Source organism: Hyla sarda, chromosome 7 (genome assembly GCF_029499605.1).
Source record: "Hyla sarda isolate aHylSar1 chromosome 7, aHylSar1.hap1, whole genome shotgun sequence".
In the NCBI taxonomy this organism is placed as follows: Eukaryota; Metazoa; Chordata; class Amphibia; order Anura; family Hylidae; genus Hyla; species Hyla sarda.
This window is the reverse complement of record NC_079195.1, coordinates 225,491,735-225,507,550: the sequence shown is the minus strand read 5'-3', so window position 1 is coordinate 225,507,550 and position 15,816 is coordinate 225,491,735. Positions and strand designations below refer to the sequence as shown.

The window sequence follows — 15,816 nt, the reverse complement described above, 5'->3', positions numbered from 1 at the left end:
TACGCATGATAGGCTTAGATACACCAGCCCAGCAGGAAGTAGCCATATGATAGGCTTAGATACACCAGCCCAGCAGGAAGTATCCATAGGATACATAGCCCAACAGACAGTATCACCAGGGGCGGACATATCGCTTGTGCAGCCGGTTCAGCTGCACAGGGGCCCAGCGTGGGAGGAGGGCTGGGCCCGCCCTCACACGCTGGGCCGGTCCTACCATCGGACCCAGTGCACAGGGCCGCCATCAGGGGGTAAACCCATACACTTGTATGGGGCCCGGAGCTTCAGGGAGGCCCGGACGTCCCTGTACTTTTTTTTTTCCGGCTAGTCAGTGAGTGACTGCGACTGTCACTCACTGACTCCTGGCTGGGTACCCGTCAGAACTATGACCGGGCCTCATAGTCCGGGGGGCCCGCAGGACTATGAGGCCCGCTCTTTCTAGGGCGCAGGCCCCTTAAGAAGTACGGCAGGGCCGGACAGGCCAGGGGCTGATGGGAGTTGACGTGCCCCGCGCAGGCACGCACGTCTACTCCAGTCACCTGACCTGTCCCGGCGTAATCTCCAGTCCAGCAGCCTCCCGACGGATCCTCCCCGTGCAGTGACACTCTGACAGGAGCAGCAGCTGCACCGAACCCCGGCAGGGTGAGTGAACGGGGGGGGGGGGGGGGGTGGATGGGGGCTATGTTGTTTGCAGACTACAATGGTGATGAGAGGTGCAGGGGAACTGGTGCTTGGGGTGTTATGGGGGTGATGAGAGGGGGGGGGGGTTATGGGGGTAATGAGAGGTGCAGGGGGTGTTATGGGGGTAATGAGAGGTGCAGGGGGGTTATGGGGGTAATGAGAGGTGCAGGGGGGTTATGGGGGTGATGAGAGGTGCAGGGGGTGTGATGGGGGTAATGAGAGGTGCAGGGGGGTGTTATGGGGGGGATGAGAGGTGCATGGGGTGTTATGGGGGGATGAAAGGTGCATGGGGAGGTTATGGGGGTGATGAGAGGTGCAGGGGGTTATGGGGGTGATGAGAGGTGCAGGGGGGTGTTATGGGGGTAATGAGAGGTGCAGGGGGGTGTTATGGGGGTAATGAGAGGTGCAGGGGGGTGTTATGGGGGGATGAGAGGTGCAGGGGGTGTTATGGGGGGATGAAAGGTGCATGGGGAGGTTATGGGGGTGATGAGAGGTGCAGGGGGGTTATGGGGGTGATGAGAGATGCAGGTTTAGTGGATACAGTGTATAGCAGTATTATATTTAGTGGGTACAGTGTACAGCAGTATTGTATTCAGGTTACAGTGTCTGGCAATATTATATTTAGGGTACAGTGTGGGGCAGTATTTTATTTAGGGTATAGTGTGTGACAGTATTTTATTTAGGGTACTGTGTGGGGCAGTATTATATTTAGTGGGTACAGTGAATAGCAGTATTATATTTAGTGGGTACAGTGTATGGCAGTATGCTATTCATGGTACAGTGTGTGGCAGTATTATATTTAGTGGGTACAGTGAATAGCAGTATTATATTTAGTGGGTACAGTGTATGGCAGTATGCTATTCATGGTACAGTGTGTGGCAGTATTATATTCAGGGTACAGTGTGTGGCAGGATTATATTCAGGGTACAGTGTGTGGCAGTATTATATTTAGTGGGTACAGTGTATAGCAGTATTATATTCAGGGTACAGTGTGGGGCAGTATTTTATTTAGGTTACACTTTCTGGCAAGGTTATAATGATTACTGTCTTCATGCAGAGGATGAGGATCTGCTGACAAAGTGAGGAGCCAATGATGTCTGCATGTCAGACTTTGCAGAGAAGATGGAGCTGGGGGAAGACCTGATCTCTGGACCAGATGAAGAAGAAAAGAAGACGTCACTCAGGTCACTGACATCATTGTGTGTTCTTATGACTGTCCCATCAGAGCTGTAGTCACTTGTAAGTTCTGCAGTGATGATGGGTAAAACTGTGTCCAATCTGTGTCTCTTCAGCTGTTACAAAACTACAACTCCCATTGCCTGAGGCTCTCCAGACATGATGGGAGTTTTAGCTTTCCAACAGCTGGAGAACCACTTCAACCGAGGTGATCGGTGGGGGTCTCAGGCCTTGAGTTGTGTAAGGGGCCCCGAAATTTCTGATGGCAGCCCTGCCAGTGCACATATGACAGGGAAACCAGTCTTGCCCAGTCACTAAACTGCTACTTACATCTGCCCATGGGGACTTCCTGGCTGAGGTGCGTGCAGTGAGTGACGTCATCGCAAGCACCTGGACGCTGACGTCCAGCGCAGAGCGTGCGATGATGTCACTTATAGCGCGCACCTCTGCCAGGAAGTCCCCATGGGCAGATGTAAGTAGTGCAGGCCAGGTAAGAGTGTGTGGGTGAGTGAGAGTGTGTGTGTGTGTTTGTTTGTTGGGGTTAAGCTACGCTACCTTATGTGGGGAATCTATGCTACCTAATGTGGGGAATATATGCTATGCTACCTAATGTGGGGAATCTATGCTACCTAATGTGGGGAATATATGCTATGCTACCTAATGTGGGGAATCTTTGCTACACTACCTAATGTGGGGAATATGTGCTACGCTACCTAATGTGGGGACTCTATGCCATGCTACCTAATGTGGGGAATATATGCTATGCTACGCTACCTAATGTGGGGCTACGCTACCTAATGTAGGGAATCTATGCTACGCTACCTAATGTGGGGAATATATGCTGCGCTACCTAATGTGGGGAATATATGCTACGCTACCTAATGTGGGGAAATTATGCTACGTTACCTAATGTGGGGAAACTATGCAATGCTACCTAATGTGGGGAATATATGCTACATAATGTGGGGAAACTATGCTACCTAATGTGGGGAATCTATGCTACCTAATGTGGGGGAACTGCTGCCTATCTAATGCAGATTAATGTGAGTTGCAGTGCAATTTTATGGCATATTACTTTTTTTTTTTGGGGGGGGGGGGGGGGGGGGGCCCAGGCACATTCTTTGCACAAGGGCCCTCTGTTGTCTGTGTCCGCCCCTGAGTATCACATATGATAGGCTTAGATACACCAGCCCAGCAGGAAGTATCCATATGATACACAGCCCAACAGGCAGTATCACATATGATAGGATTAGATACACAGCCCAACAGACAGTATCACATATGATAGGATTAGATACACAGCCCAACAGACAGTATCACATATTATAGGCTTAGATACACCAACCCAGCAGGAAGTATCCCATATGATAGGCTCAGATACACCAGCCCAACAGACAGTATCACGTTTGATAGTGTGGTGACTGGGTGGTGCAGGTAATAGTGTAGGGCAGTGGTCTCCAACCTGCGGACCTCCAGATGTTGCAAAACTACAACTCCCAGCATGCCCGGACAGCCGATGTTGGGAGTTGTAGTTTTGCAAATCTGGAGGTCCACAGGTTGAAGACCACTGGTGTAGGGTATGTTGGTATTAACCCTTTGTTGTCGTGACACCAGGGTGAGGTTTCCTTAGGGTAATGGTCCTACCGCCAACCGTCCCACAAACGGTAGGGATAAATAACGGAATGTCCACAGCAGATATTGATGAAAACCGGAATAAACTTTACTGCATATTTTATGCAACTGCAGGTAACAGAACAGTCTTTGTATAGAGGACCGTAGTTCAGGTTCCTCACAGGTTTGCTGGGACTTCTAAGAACAATAAGCTTTGGTTTGGTAGCCACTGTGCTACTGGATTAATGATAATTGAGTTGCAGTAGTCACACAGGATTTTAGTAGTTTTGAGCTGGATAACTCACGGTTTAGTGGCTGCGGAAGATAAGGCTTCAGGCCTAGCTTGGATTGTTGATGAGATATGAGATGTACTTTCTTTAAGTGCCAGGAACAAGAGCACGAGAGAGAGAGAATTTAGTGCCAGCAGCCCCTTATATATTAAGGGGGTGGACCAAAGCTCATTGGATAGCCAAACCTGTCAGTCCTGACCCATGGAACTCTGGGTATATCACATGACCCAAAGGTCCTTAAACCATAGCATAACATCAATTAAAGGCACGTGACCTCTAAGGTCCTATACAGAGGTATCTTAGATTAATTAAATATATAAATATATACATGAAATATTACAATATTAAGAGGCGACTAGGGGTTAGCCCTTCAGGAGATTCCATTAGCATGGAGGGACTCTGGCTGAGGGGACTCCAGACAAAGGGACAGGACCAGGTCCTGTACCCGGACACCACAATAGGCTCAGATACACCAGCCCAACAGACAGTATCACATATGATAGGATTAGATACACCAGCCCAACAGACAGTATCACATATGATACACCAGCCTAACACACAGTATCACATATGATAGGATTATATACACCAGCCCAACAGACAGTATCACATATGATAGGATTAGATACACCAGCCCAACACACAGTATCACATATGATAGGATTAGATACACCAGCCCAACAGACAGTATCACATATGATAGGATTAGATACACCAGTCCAACAGACAGTATCACATATGATACACCAGCCCAACACACAGTATCACATATGATAGGATTAGATGCACCAGCCCAACACACAGTATCACATATGATAGGATTAGATACACCAGCCCAACAGACAGAATCACATATGATAGGATTAGATACACCAGCCCAACAGACAGTATCACATATGATACACCAGCCTAACACACAGTATCACATATGATAGGATTAGATACACCAGCCCAACACACAGTATCACATATGATAGGATTAGATACACCAGCCCAACACACAGTATCACATATGATAGGATTAGATGCACCAGCCCAACACACAGTATCACATATGATAGGATTAGATACACCAGCCCAACAGACAGAATCACATATGATAGGATTAGATACACCAGCCCAACAGACAGTATCACATATGATACACCAGCCTAACACACAGTATCACATATGATAGGATTAGATACACCAGCCCAACACACAGTATCACATATGATAGGATTAGATACACCAGCCCAACAGACAGCATCACATATGATAGGATTAGATACACCAGCCCAACAGACAGTATCACATATGATAGGCTCACATGCATATTCTGAACACCGTGTACCACACTTAATAGACTTAGATTCCTAAGCTCTGCAGACTGTATGACATGTTTTAAGCTGAGATACACAGTTCATCAGACAGTATCACACCTGATAGGTGTAGATATACAAGTTCATTAGACAGTATCACACTCTATTGCCTTAGATGCAGTCCCACATGTGATAGGCTTAGATATCTCATTCAGCAGATGGTGATAGGCTTTGATACATAGTTCAGCAGACGGTAGGTATCCTTCCATAACCATTCTAATCTATTATATTTCATGATATTCTATGCATGAAAATGAAGCGTACGTTCACACGTACAGGATCCTGCGCAGATTTGATGCTCAGGATTTGTAACTGCAGATTAGAAGCTGTGATCAGTCATTCAGTTTACGTTGGAATCTGCAGCAGAAAATCCTGCGCATCAAATCTGCGTGCGTGTGAATGTACCCTAACCTACCCTATGTTCACACGTGGGCAGATTTGATGCGCAGGATTTTCTGCAGCAGATTTCAATGTAAACTGAATGACTGAGCGCAGCTTCTAATCGGCAGTTACAAATCCTGCGCATCAAATCTGCGCAGGATCCTCTATGTGTGAATGTACCCTAAAGGGATATTCCGGCTATATACATCTTATTGTGGTGTCCCGGTACCGTATGGTATACCGTACCTTGTATGGTGGTCCCCAAAGTCAGAGTTACTTCGTTCCAGTAGCATCCTCCTGGTGGGACAGCCCCTAGTCACCTCTTCCTTCTTTAATGTTATCATGTTTACATGTATAAGTAATTATATATTTAATTGTCTATATAGTGTCGCAGGACCTTAGGTCACATGACTAATGTTACTTCTTTAGGTTATTCTTAAGGACCTTCCAAGGTCACATGGTATAGTCACATGTCAGACCATAATCCTTTGTAAGGAGAATTGACAGATGGTATGGACCAATGAGCCAGTTGATATATATATATATATATATATATATATATATAAGTTTTTTCATGGATAACCCCTTTAATACACTTGGTCACATGTCGCCCAGCCTCTGTAATCCATAATCTGTAATGCCTAATAGCGACATTTTAATCCAGGAACCATAATGTGATTATAATTTGGCCCCCCGTGTGTAAATTCCGTTTCGGAGATGGCGACCCCATAGATGTGTGGTAGCCCTTGGGGGGGTGTTGGTAGTGGGGGTATTGTTTCGGTAGATGAGGGGTTAATGTTAAAGGGGTAGTCCAGTGGTGAAAAACGTATCCCCTATCCTAAGGATAGGGGATAAGTTTGAGATCGCGGGGGGTCCGACCGCTGGGGCCCCCTGCGATCTCTCTGTACGGGGACCAGGATCTCCGGCCAGATAGCGGGTGTCGACCCCCACACGAAGCGGCGGCCGACACGCCCCCTCAATACATCTCTATGGCAGAGCCGGAGATTGCCGAAGGCAGCGCTTCGGCTCTGCCATAGAGTTGTATTGAGGGGGCGTGTCGGCCGCCGCTTCGTGCCGAGGTCGACACGCCTCCTTCCCGCGGGCTGTCGGGGCTCCTTACAGGAGATCGCGGGGGGCCCCAGCGGTCGGACCCCCTGCGATCTGCAACTTATCCCCTATCCTTAGGATAGGGGATAAGTTGTTCACCACTGGGTCACCACTGGACTACTCCTTTAACCCTGTAGTTCGTGACGCCAGGCTGAGGGCTAGTATGCTGAGACAATTCTCCGGCCTATCGCCGCCCTTCCCAGTAACGATAGGTGCATGTAATAAAATGACTGAAGATCCACAAAGTAGTTGAACTTTAACTTGAAGAACTTTACTTAGATGCTTGCGATACATCCAATGAACCATAACTGTCTCTGCAAACAGTCTCTATATATCTCAATGACTGACAATTGTTACGGACCTTGAAATAAATTAAAGTCCCTGAATTTAGGGTAATTATTGCAGATCCATCCGGATTTAGGGGATAGATAAGGTCCGGCGATCCTGCAGAGTGTTTAGGGATTGATACACTCGCGATCCTAGATATATCAGCCATTGCCGCGAGGCTCAGGCCTAACTCACTGCGACAGACCGCTGCGCAGATCCTGCTCGTTTGACAGCCCGGGAGCCAGAGAGAGAACAATGGCCGCCGCTCCCTTATATGGGGCAGGGGCCGGGGTGAATCTGATTGGTCCAAACATCTGTCATTCACAGTTACACTACGTCACAAGGACCTCCAAAGGTCCTAAAGCAGAAATACCATAGAGTTCACCTAACCACGTGACCCGCAGGTCCTGCTACGCTATAGACAGGTAATTAACTATTTATAAGGCATTTATATAATATTTACATGCTTCCTAAGTAAGTTATTAGTGCAATAACTATCTGGATGAGAGGTGACTAGGGGTGAACTAGACAATGGGGACCCCGACGTCCTAAGGACTCTGGCTAATGGGACCCACACACACGCAGGTACGGTACCGGGACACCACAGATGAGTCTGCAGATACCTCTGGTTTATAGAAGTTTGATACATTCGGGCATTGGTCTTCAACCTGCGGACCTCCAGATGTTGCAAAACTACAACTCCCAGCATGCCCGGACAGCCGTTGGCTGTCCGGGCATGCTGGGAGTTGTAGTTTTGCAACATCTGGAGGTCCGCAGGTTGGAAACCACTGCATTAGGGAAACTAGCGAGATGGTCTTCTGTAATTGCATCACTTTTCCGTATTGTAGTCAGTAACAAATTGTGAATTTTAAGTCTATTATTGGCCCAGAGGAAGAAATAAAACCGAATATTTATGGCGATTCTGTCTGGGCCGGCGCTTTATGCCGCACGATATTTAGCGTTAAAAAAATGTCTGATCCCGTATAGAAATCGCTCGGCTTCACGTATGCGGATCACGTGACTCACATCCTTGAAGATTTAAGAGCATTTCAGCCGCGGTTTTGTAATAACCGTATAATGCTGTTGTGTAAATTGGATTTCCGGGCTGTATAAACGGCGGCTGCTGGCGGAGACGGAACGAAAGGGATTAAAGAAACATTTCATCATATTATACAGAGAAAGATGTGAGCAGGAGGTGGCGGGGGATGTATGATGTGAATGGCACCCTCTGGGATGTGTAACAGCTGTTCTAGCTGAAGGGGGCGCCACCGGCGGCCTAGCATTAAAACATGTGACTGCCGTGAATCCTGATATTTATAGTGTAGCGGTATTATTTACACATTAGTTGCCACATTTATTATATTATATTCTTTATGTTTGGAGGTGTCTTTTGGACACTGTATGGTGGTATTGTTTAATATATCTAGCACTGCATGGGGGTAATACTCTAGCACTGTATATGGTGGTATTCGTCTAGCACCCTATGGTGGAATTAATATGCACTGTTTGGTGTTTATTCTAGCGCTGTGAGGTTGTATTATTTATTCCAGTGGTGTATGGTGGTAATATTTATTTTAGCACTGTATGGTGGTGTCCTTTGTTCTAGCAGTGTATGATGGTATTTATTCTTGCACTGTATGGTGGTGTTTTTTGTTGTTGTTTTTTTGCACTGTAAGGTGGTGTTATTCATTTCAGTAGTGTATGGTGGTATTATTTATTCTAGCACTTTATGGGGGTCTTGTTTATTCTTTCACTATATGGTGGTATGATATATTTCTAGCACTGTAAGGTGTTATTATTCTTGTCAGTAGTGTATGGTGGTATTTATTCTAGCGCTATATGGTAGTATTATTTATTTTAACATTCTAAGGTGTTATTATTAATTTCAGTGGTGTATGGTGGGATTATTCATTCTGGCACTGTATGGTGGTATTTATTCTTGCACTATATGGTGATATTTTTTTATTGCACTGTATGGTGGTATTTATTATTGCACTATATGTTGGTATTATTTGTTTAACATTGTAAGGTGTTATTATTCATTTCAGTGGTGTACGGTGGTATTATTCATTCTGGCACTGGTGGTATTTATTCTTGCACTATATGGTGGTATTATTTATTCTGGCACTGTATGGTGGTATTAGTTATTCTTGCACTATATGGTAGTATTATTTATTTCACCACTGTAAGGTGTTATTATTCATTCCAGTGGTGTATGGTGGTATTTATTCTAGCACTATATGGTAGTATTATTTATTTTAACATTCTAAGGTGTTATTATAAATGTTAGTGGTGTATGGTGGTATTATTCATTCTGGCACTGTATGGTGGTATTTATTCTTGCACTATATGGTGGTATTATTTATTCTGGCACTGTATGGTGGTATTAGTTATTCTTGCACTATATGGTGATATTATTTATTTCGCCACTGTAGGGTGGTGTTATTCATTCCATTGGTGTGTGGTGGTATTATTTATTCTGGCACTGTATGGTGGTATTTATTCTTGCTTTATATGGTGGTATTATTTATTCTTGCACTGTAGGGTGTTATTATTAATTCCAGTGGTGTATGGTGGTATGATTTATTTCAGCACGGTATGTTGGCGTGTTTTATTGTAGCGCTATATGGTGGTGTGTTTTTTTGTTTTGTTATTCTAACACTGTATGGAGGTTTTTTGTTTTATTTTTTTTTATTCTAACGCTGTATGGAGGTTTTTTTTTCCCGTTTTTTTTTTTATTCCTGCGCTGTATGGTGGTGTTATTTATTCTTGCACTTTTACACAGAAGCCAATCTGAATAACCAGGGGCGCTGACAAGTGGAGCAGAGTTGTAAATCCACAAGTGCAGGCCACCGCTGTTCAGTTCTAGGCTGGTAGTAGTAGTTACACTACAGGTCACAATCTGGTGCCCTATGGGATGGAGCTAGTTAATGGCGTCGCTCTGGATAAATACTTTTCTTAGTCCTTTTTACCTTTTTTTCTAGCTGAATATGGACCATAAGGTAAAATCCATTTTATACCAGAGATGCCACTAGGCTGTACCTTGCTGTGTAGGTAGATTGGAGCGGTTACTTGGCCCAATGATCCTCTGTAAAGCTTATAGAAAGTGACGCGTCACCATTAAACGGCCATTCTTTATTGCCATGTCACCGGCTTAATCTCTCGTCCCGGGCGCCGACTAACTGCAGGAAAAGGTCGTTCCCTCCATTATACGCACAACCCCAGCATGTCCGCAGCTCATGCGCAGCCTCTTGAGGACGAGGAGCTGTCAATCACCGGTGGGTTTACTTGGCCCGGATTCAGGACGTACAGCGCCGATTGACCGCTCCGCCTCCCGGAAGAATTGCGCAGCCGAATTTTTTTGCAGGTGAAGATGCGGCTGTGGAGCCGGGTACGTTCTGTTCTATAAAAATCACATGATGTTTGGAAGGAAAGAAAAATAGAAGGATTCCAAAAATGTGTCAAATATGAATAATTGTACAATGTACAGTAATGCGGGTCACCAGTATACCTCGTGCTAAACTTCTGCATTGTTGTCAAGATTACTGCTTGCAGTCAGTGAATGACAACATCTAGAGCAGTGTTTTTCCAACCGGCGTGCCTCCAGCAGTTGCAAAACTACAACTCCCAGCATACCTGGACAGCCATCAGCTATCCGTGCAGGCTGAGAGTTGTAGTTTTGTATCACCAGGAGACACCCAGGTCGGGAAACACTTCTCTACAGTAACACAAATAAATTCAGACCCCAGACCAGACTCCAAAATGAATTCCGTCTCCAGAATTCAGGCCAAACCCCAATACACAAACCTCTAAACTATAAACAAATACAGACCCCATAAATGAATACAGACTTCAAGCGACACCCTCTAGATTCAGACCCCAATTAGACCTTCAAAAATATTATAAACACGAGACCAGAACCCTAAATACAGACCCTTGATTAGACGTCTTAAGCTAATACAGACCTCAGTCCAGACCCCCATAAATGCAGACCCCCCCCACACACACACACGCTGCACCTTACACTTTGGGGAGCGTTGCTGCTTTCCCCTTAGCTTTAGGAGCTGCACAGATATGGTCATGTGATCTTGTCTCTGCAGGTCCTTCTCTCTGCAGGTCATGTGATTTGAGGCCCCTAAACTACTACACTTACCAGAACAGACGATCCCAAACAAATACAGACTTAAAGGGGTACTCTGGTGGAAAACTATTTTTTTTTTAAAAATCAACTGGTGCCAGAAAGTTAAACAGATTTGTAAATTACTTCTATTAAAAAAATCTTTACCCTTTCAGTACTTATTAGCTGCTGAATACTACAGAGGAAATTCTTTTCTTTTTGGAACACAAAGTTCTCTGCGGACACCTCTGTCCATTTTAAGAACTGTCCAGAGCAGCATATGTTTGCTATGGGGATTGGACAGTTCCTAAAATGGACAGAGGTGTTAGCAGAGAGCACTGTGGTCATGATGTCAGCAGAGAGCTCTGTGTTCCAAAAAGAAAATAATTTCCTTTGTAGTATTCAGCAGCTAATAAGTACTGGAAGGATTAAGATTTTTTAATAGAAGCAATTTACAAATCTGTTTAACTTTCTGGCACCAGTTGATTAAAAAAAAAAAAAAAAGGTTTTCCACCGGAGTACCCCTTTAAGTGTCCTATTTTCTCCCTGAGCCTGTTACTTGTGCGCTCTTGAGTTACTTCTATCACAGACAGTGCGTAGTTTCCATAATCTTGTTACATTGAAGGTACAAAGAGAAAGGCGTCAGACAGCAGGCGCCCCCTGGGGCAGCAGAACTCCGGAATAATGCTCTGAAGCTGTTTATACTGTGACGGCGATGACCCAGCGGACTCTCAATACATTTCTCTCTTTCATTTCTGTTCCAGCTGAATAACCAGATTCTGTTTGGGAAAAGTCACCAAAACGCGTCGGCGGTTATCAAGTCCGCTCCCTCCAAAGTGAAGCTGGTGCTGATCAGGTAAGTGTTCATTGGAACAAACGGCATATACATCTTATTCCCTATCCAGAGGACAGGGGATAAAATGGGCCCCCCACGATCTCTGTGCAGCCCCCGGCATTCTTTGCCAGATGCTGCCTCCAAGACAGAGACATGACGTCACGGCCACGCCCCTTCGTGACATCATGCCATGCCTCCTGATGTCACGAAGGGGCGTGGCCGTGATGTCACGTATCTGTCTCGGAGGCACCGCCCGGCACAGAGATCGCGGGGGTCCCATTGGCGGGACCCCTGCAATCATACATCTTATCCCCCGTCCTTTGGATAGGGGATAAGATGTATAAAGCCGGAATACCCCTTTAAAGGGGAAGTAACTGTTGGCCAGATTTATCAAAACCAGTGCAGAGAAAGAGTGGAGAAGTTACCCACAGTGACCAATCAGATGGCTTCTGTTATATTTTAAAAGGCTTCTGAAATATAAAAGAAGAGATCTGATTGGTTGCTGTGAAAAACTGCTCCACTTTTTCTCTGCACAAGTTTTGATAAATCTCCTCCATATGTATTAGGTAAATTCTGATGTGTAAACTTGTATGGACGTTTTGTGACTTTTAAAATGGTAATGGGAGCGAAGTATAGAAGGGAGGGAAGAGCAGCCATGGAGGAGGCAAACATAAGGAACTGACACTTTTTTATGTTTGTGTTTTAACTTGTTAAATTACAACAAAAACAACTGAAATGTAATTTGTTGCTGCCTTTCCTAATGCACCAGTCTCTAGTATCCAGTGGTTTAATGCATAAGTCTCCTATGTCCAGTGGGTTGATGCCCCAGTCCCTGGTGTCCAGTGGTTTGATTCCCCTAGTCCCTGGTGTCCAGTGGTTTAATGCATAAGACTCCTATGTCCAGTGGTTTGATACCCCAGTCCCTGGTGTCCAGTGGTTTGATGCCCCAGTCCCTGGTGTCCAGTGGTTTGATTCCCCTAGTCCCTGGTGTCCAGTGGTTTGATTCCCCTAGTCCCTGGTGTCCAGTGGTTTGATTCCCCTAGTCCCTGGTGTCCAGTGGTTTGATGCCCCAGTCCCTGGTGTCCAATGGTTTGATGCCCCAGTCCCTGGTGTCCAATGGTTTGATGCCCCAGTCCCTGGTGTCCAATGGTTTGATGCCCCAGTCCCTGGTGTCCAATGGTTTGATGCCCCAGTCCCTGGTGTCCAATGGTTTGATGCCCCAGTCCCTGGTGTCCAATGGTTTGATGCCCCAGTCCCTGGTGTCCAATGGTTTGATGCCACAGTCCCTGGTGTCCAATGGTTTGATGCCCCAGTCCCTGGTGTCCAATGGTTTGATGCCCCAGTACCTGGTGTCCAATGGTTTGATGCCCCAGTACCTGGTGTCCAATGGTTTGATGCCCCAGTCCCTGGTATCCAGTGGTTTGATGCCCCAGTCCCTGATGTCCAGTGATTTGATGCCCCAGTCCCTGGTGTCCAGTGGTTTGATGCCCCAGTCCCTGGTGTCCAGTGGTTTGATGCCCCAGTCCCTGGTGTCCAGTGGTTTGATGCCCCAGTCCCTGGTGTCCAGTGGTTTGATGCCCCAGTCCCTGGTGTCCAGTGGTTTGATGCCCCAGTCCCTGGTGTCCAGTGGTTTGATGCCCCAGTCCCTGGTGTCCAGTGGTTTGATTCCCCTAGTCCCTGGTGTCCCTTGGTTTGATTCCCCTAGTCCCTGGTGTCCAGTGGTAGGATGCCCCAGTCCCTGGTGTCCAGTGGTTTGATGCCCCAGTCCCTGGTGTCCAGTGGTTTGATGCCCCAGTCCCTGGTGTCCAATGGTTTGATGCCCCAATCCCTGGTGTCCAGTGGTTTGATGCCCCAGTCCCTGGTGTCCAGTGGTTTGATGCCCCAGTCCCTGGTGTCCAGTGGTTTGATGCCCCAGTCCCTGGTGTCCAGTGGTTTGATGCCCCAGTCCCTGGTGTCCAATGGTTTGATGCCCCAGTCCCTGGTGTCCAGTGGTTTGATGCCCCAGTTCCTGGTGTCCAGTGGTTTGATGCCCCAGTCCCTGGTGTCCAATGGTTTGATGCCCCAGTCCCTGGTGTCCAGTGGTTTGATGCCCCAGTCCCTGGTGTCCAATTGTTTGATGCCCCAGTCCCTGGTGTCCAGTGGTTTGATGCCCCAATCCCTGGTGTCCAGAGGTTTGATGCCCCAATCCCTGGTGTCCACTGGTTTGATGCCCCAGTCCCTGGTGTCCAATGGTTTCATGCCCCAGTCCCTTGTGTTCAGTGGTTTGATGCCCCAATCCCTGGTGTCCACTGGTTTGATGCCCCAGTCCCTGGTGTCCAATGGTTTGATGCCCCAGTCCCTGGTGTCCAGTGGTTTGATGCCCCAGTCCCTGGTGTCCAGGGGTTTGATGCCCCAGTCCCTGGTGTCCAGGGGTTTGATGCCCCAGTCCCTGGTGTCCAGTGGTTTGATGCCCCAGTCCCTGGTGTCCAGTGGTTTGATGCCCCAGTCCCTGGTGTCCAATGATTTGATGCCCCAGTCCCTGGTGTCCAGGGGTTTGATGCCCCAGTCCCTGGTGTCCAGGGGTTTGATGCCCCAGTCCCTGGTGTCCAGGGGTTTGATGCCCCAGTCCCTGGTGTCCAGTGGTTTGATGCCCCAGTCCCTGGTGTCCAGAGGTTTGATGCCCCAGTCCCTGGTGTCCAGAGGTTTGATGCCCCAATCCCTGGTGTCCAGTGGTTTGATGCCCCAGTCCCTGGTGTCCAATGATTTGATGCCCCAGTCCCTGGTGTCCAGGGGTTTGATGCCCCAGTCCCTGGTGTCCAATGGTTTGATGCCCCAGTCCCTGGTGTCCAGAGGTTTGATGCCCCAATCCCTGGTGTCCAATGGTTTGATACCCCAGTCCCTGGTGTCCAATGGTTTGATGCCCCAGTCCCTGGTGTCCAGTGGTTTGATGCCCCAGTCCCTGGTGTCCAGTGGTTTGATGCCCCAGTCCCTGGTGTCCAGTGGTTTGATGCCCCAGTCCCTGGTGTCCAATGGTTGATGCCCCAGTCCCTGGTGTCCAGTGGTTTGATGCCCCAGTCCCTGGTGTCCAGTGGTTTGATGCCCCAGTCCCTGGTGTCCAGGGGTTTGATGCCCCAGTCCCTGGTGTCCAGGGGTTTGATGCCCCAGTCCCTGGTGTCCAGTGGTTTGATGCCCCAGTCCCTGGTGTCCAGTGGTTTGATGCCCCAGTCCCTGGTGTCCAGTGGTTTGATGCCCCAGTCCCTGGTGTCCAGGGGTTTGATGCCCCAGTCCCTGGTGTCCAGGGGTTTGATGCCCCAGTCCCTGGTGTCCAGGGGTTTGATGCCCCAGTCCCTGGTGTCCAGGGGTTTGATGCCCCAGTCCCTGGTGTCCAGAGGTTTGATGCCCCAATCCCTGGTGTCCAGTGGTTTGATGCCCCAGTCCCTGGTGTCCAATGATTTGATGCCCCAGTCCCTGGTGTCCAGGGGTTTGATGCCCCAGTCCCTGGTGTCCAATGGTTTGATGCCCCAGTCCCTGGTGTCCAGAGGTTTGATGCCCCAATCCCTGGTGTCCAATGGTTTGATGCCCCAGTCCCTGGTGTCCAATGGTTTGATGCCCCAGTCCCTGGTGTCCAGTGGTTTGATGCCCCAGTCCCTGGTGTCCAGTGGTTTGATGCCCCAGTCCCTGGTGTCCAGTGGTTTGATGCCCCAGTCCCTGGTGTCCAATGGTTGATGCCCCAGTCCCTGGTGTCCAGTGGTTTGATGCCCCAGTCCCTGGTGTCCAGTGGTTTGATGCCCCAGTCCTTGGTGTCCAGTGGTTTGATGCTCTGCCGTCAGTTTGGATGGCGTATCTAGTGGCTTAGTGCTCCTACTTTGGCTTCATCAGTCATTAGATCATCGGACCACCACACTGCCCCCTACAGATCCCCACAAGGTAGTGATGATGGAGCGGCCGTGCTCT

At 47.8% G+C, this 15,816-nt stretch overlaps 1 protein-coding gene across 5 annotated transcripts in view; it reads left to right on the top strand.

Moving 5' to 3' along the window:
• PATJ (PATJ crumbs cell polarity complex component) overlaps positions 1-15,816 on the top strand; it is a 292,499-nt gene that overhangs the window by 197,893 nt on the left and 78,790 nt on the right. For all 5 annotated transcript variants that reach the window (XM_056532909.1, XM_056532907.1, XM_056532910.1 and 2 more), the window contains one exon: positions 11,813-11,904. In XM_056532909.1, the coding sequence (XP_056388884.1) occupies positions 11,813-11,904 (92 nt within the window). The remainder of the gene's footprint in view (positions 1-11,812; positions 11,905-15,816) is intronic.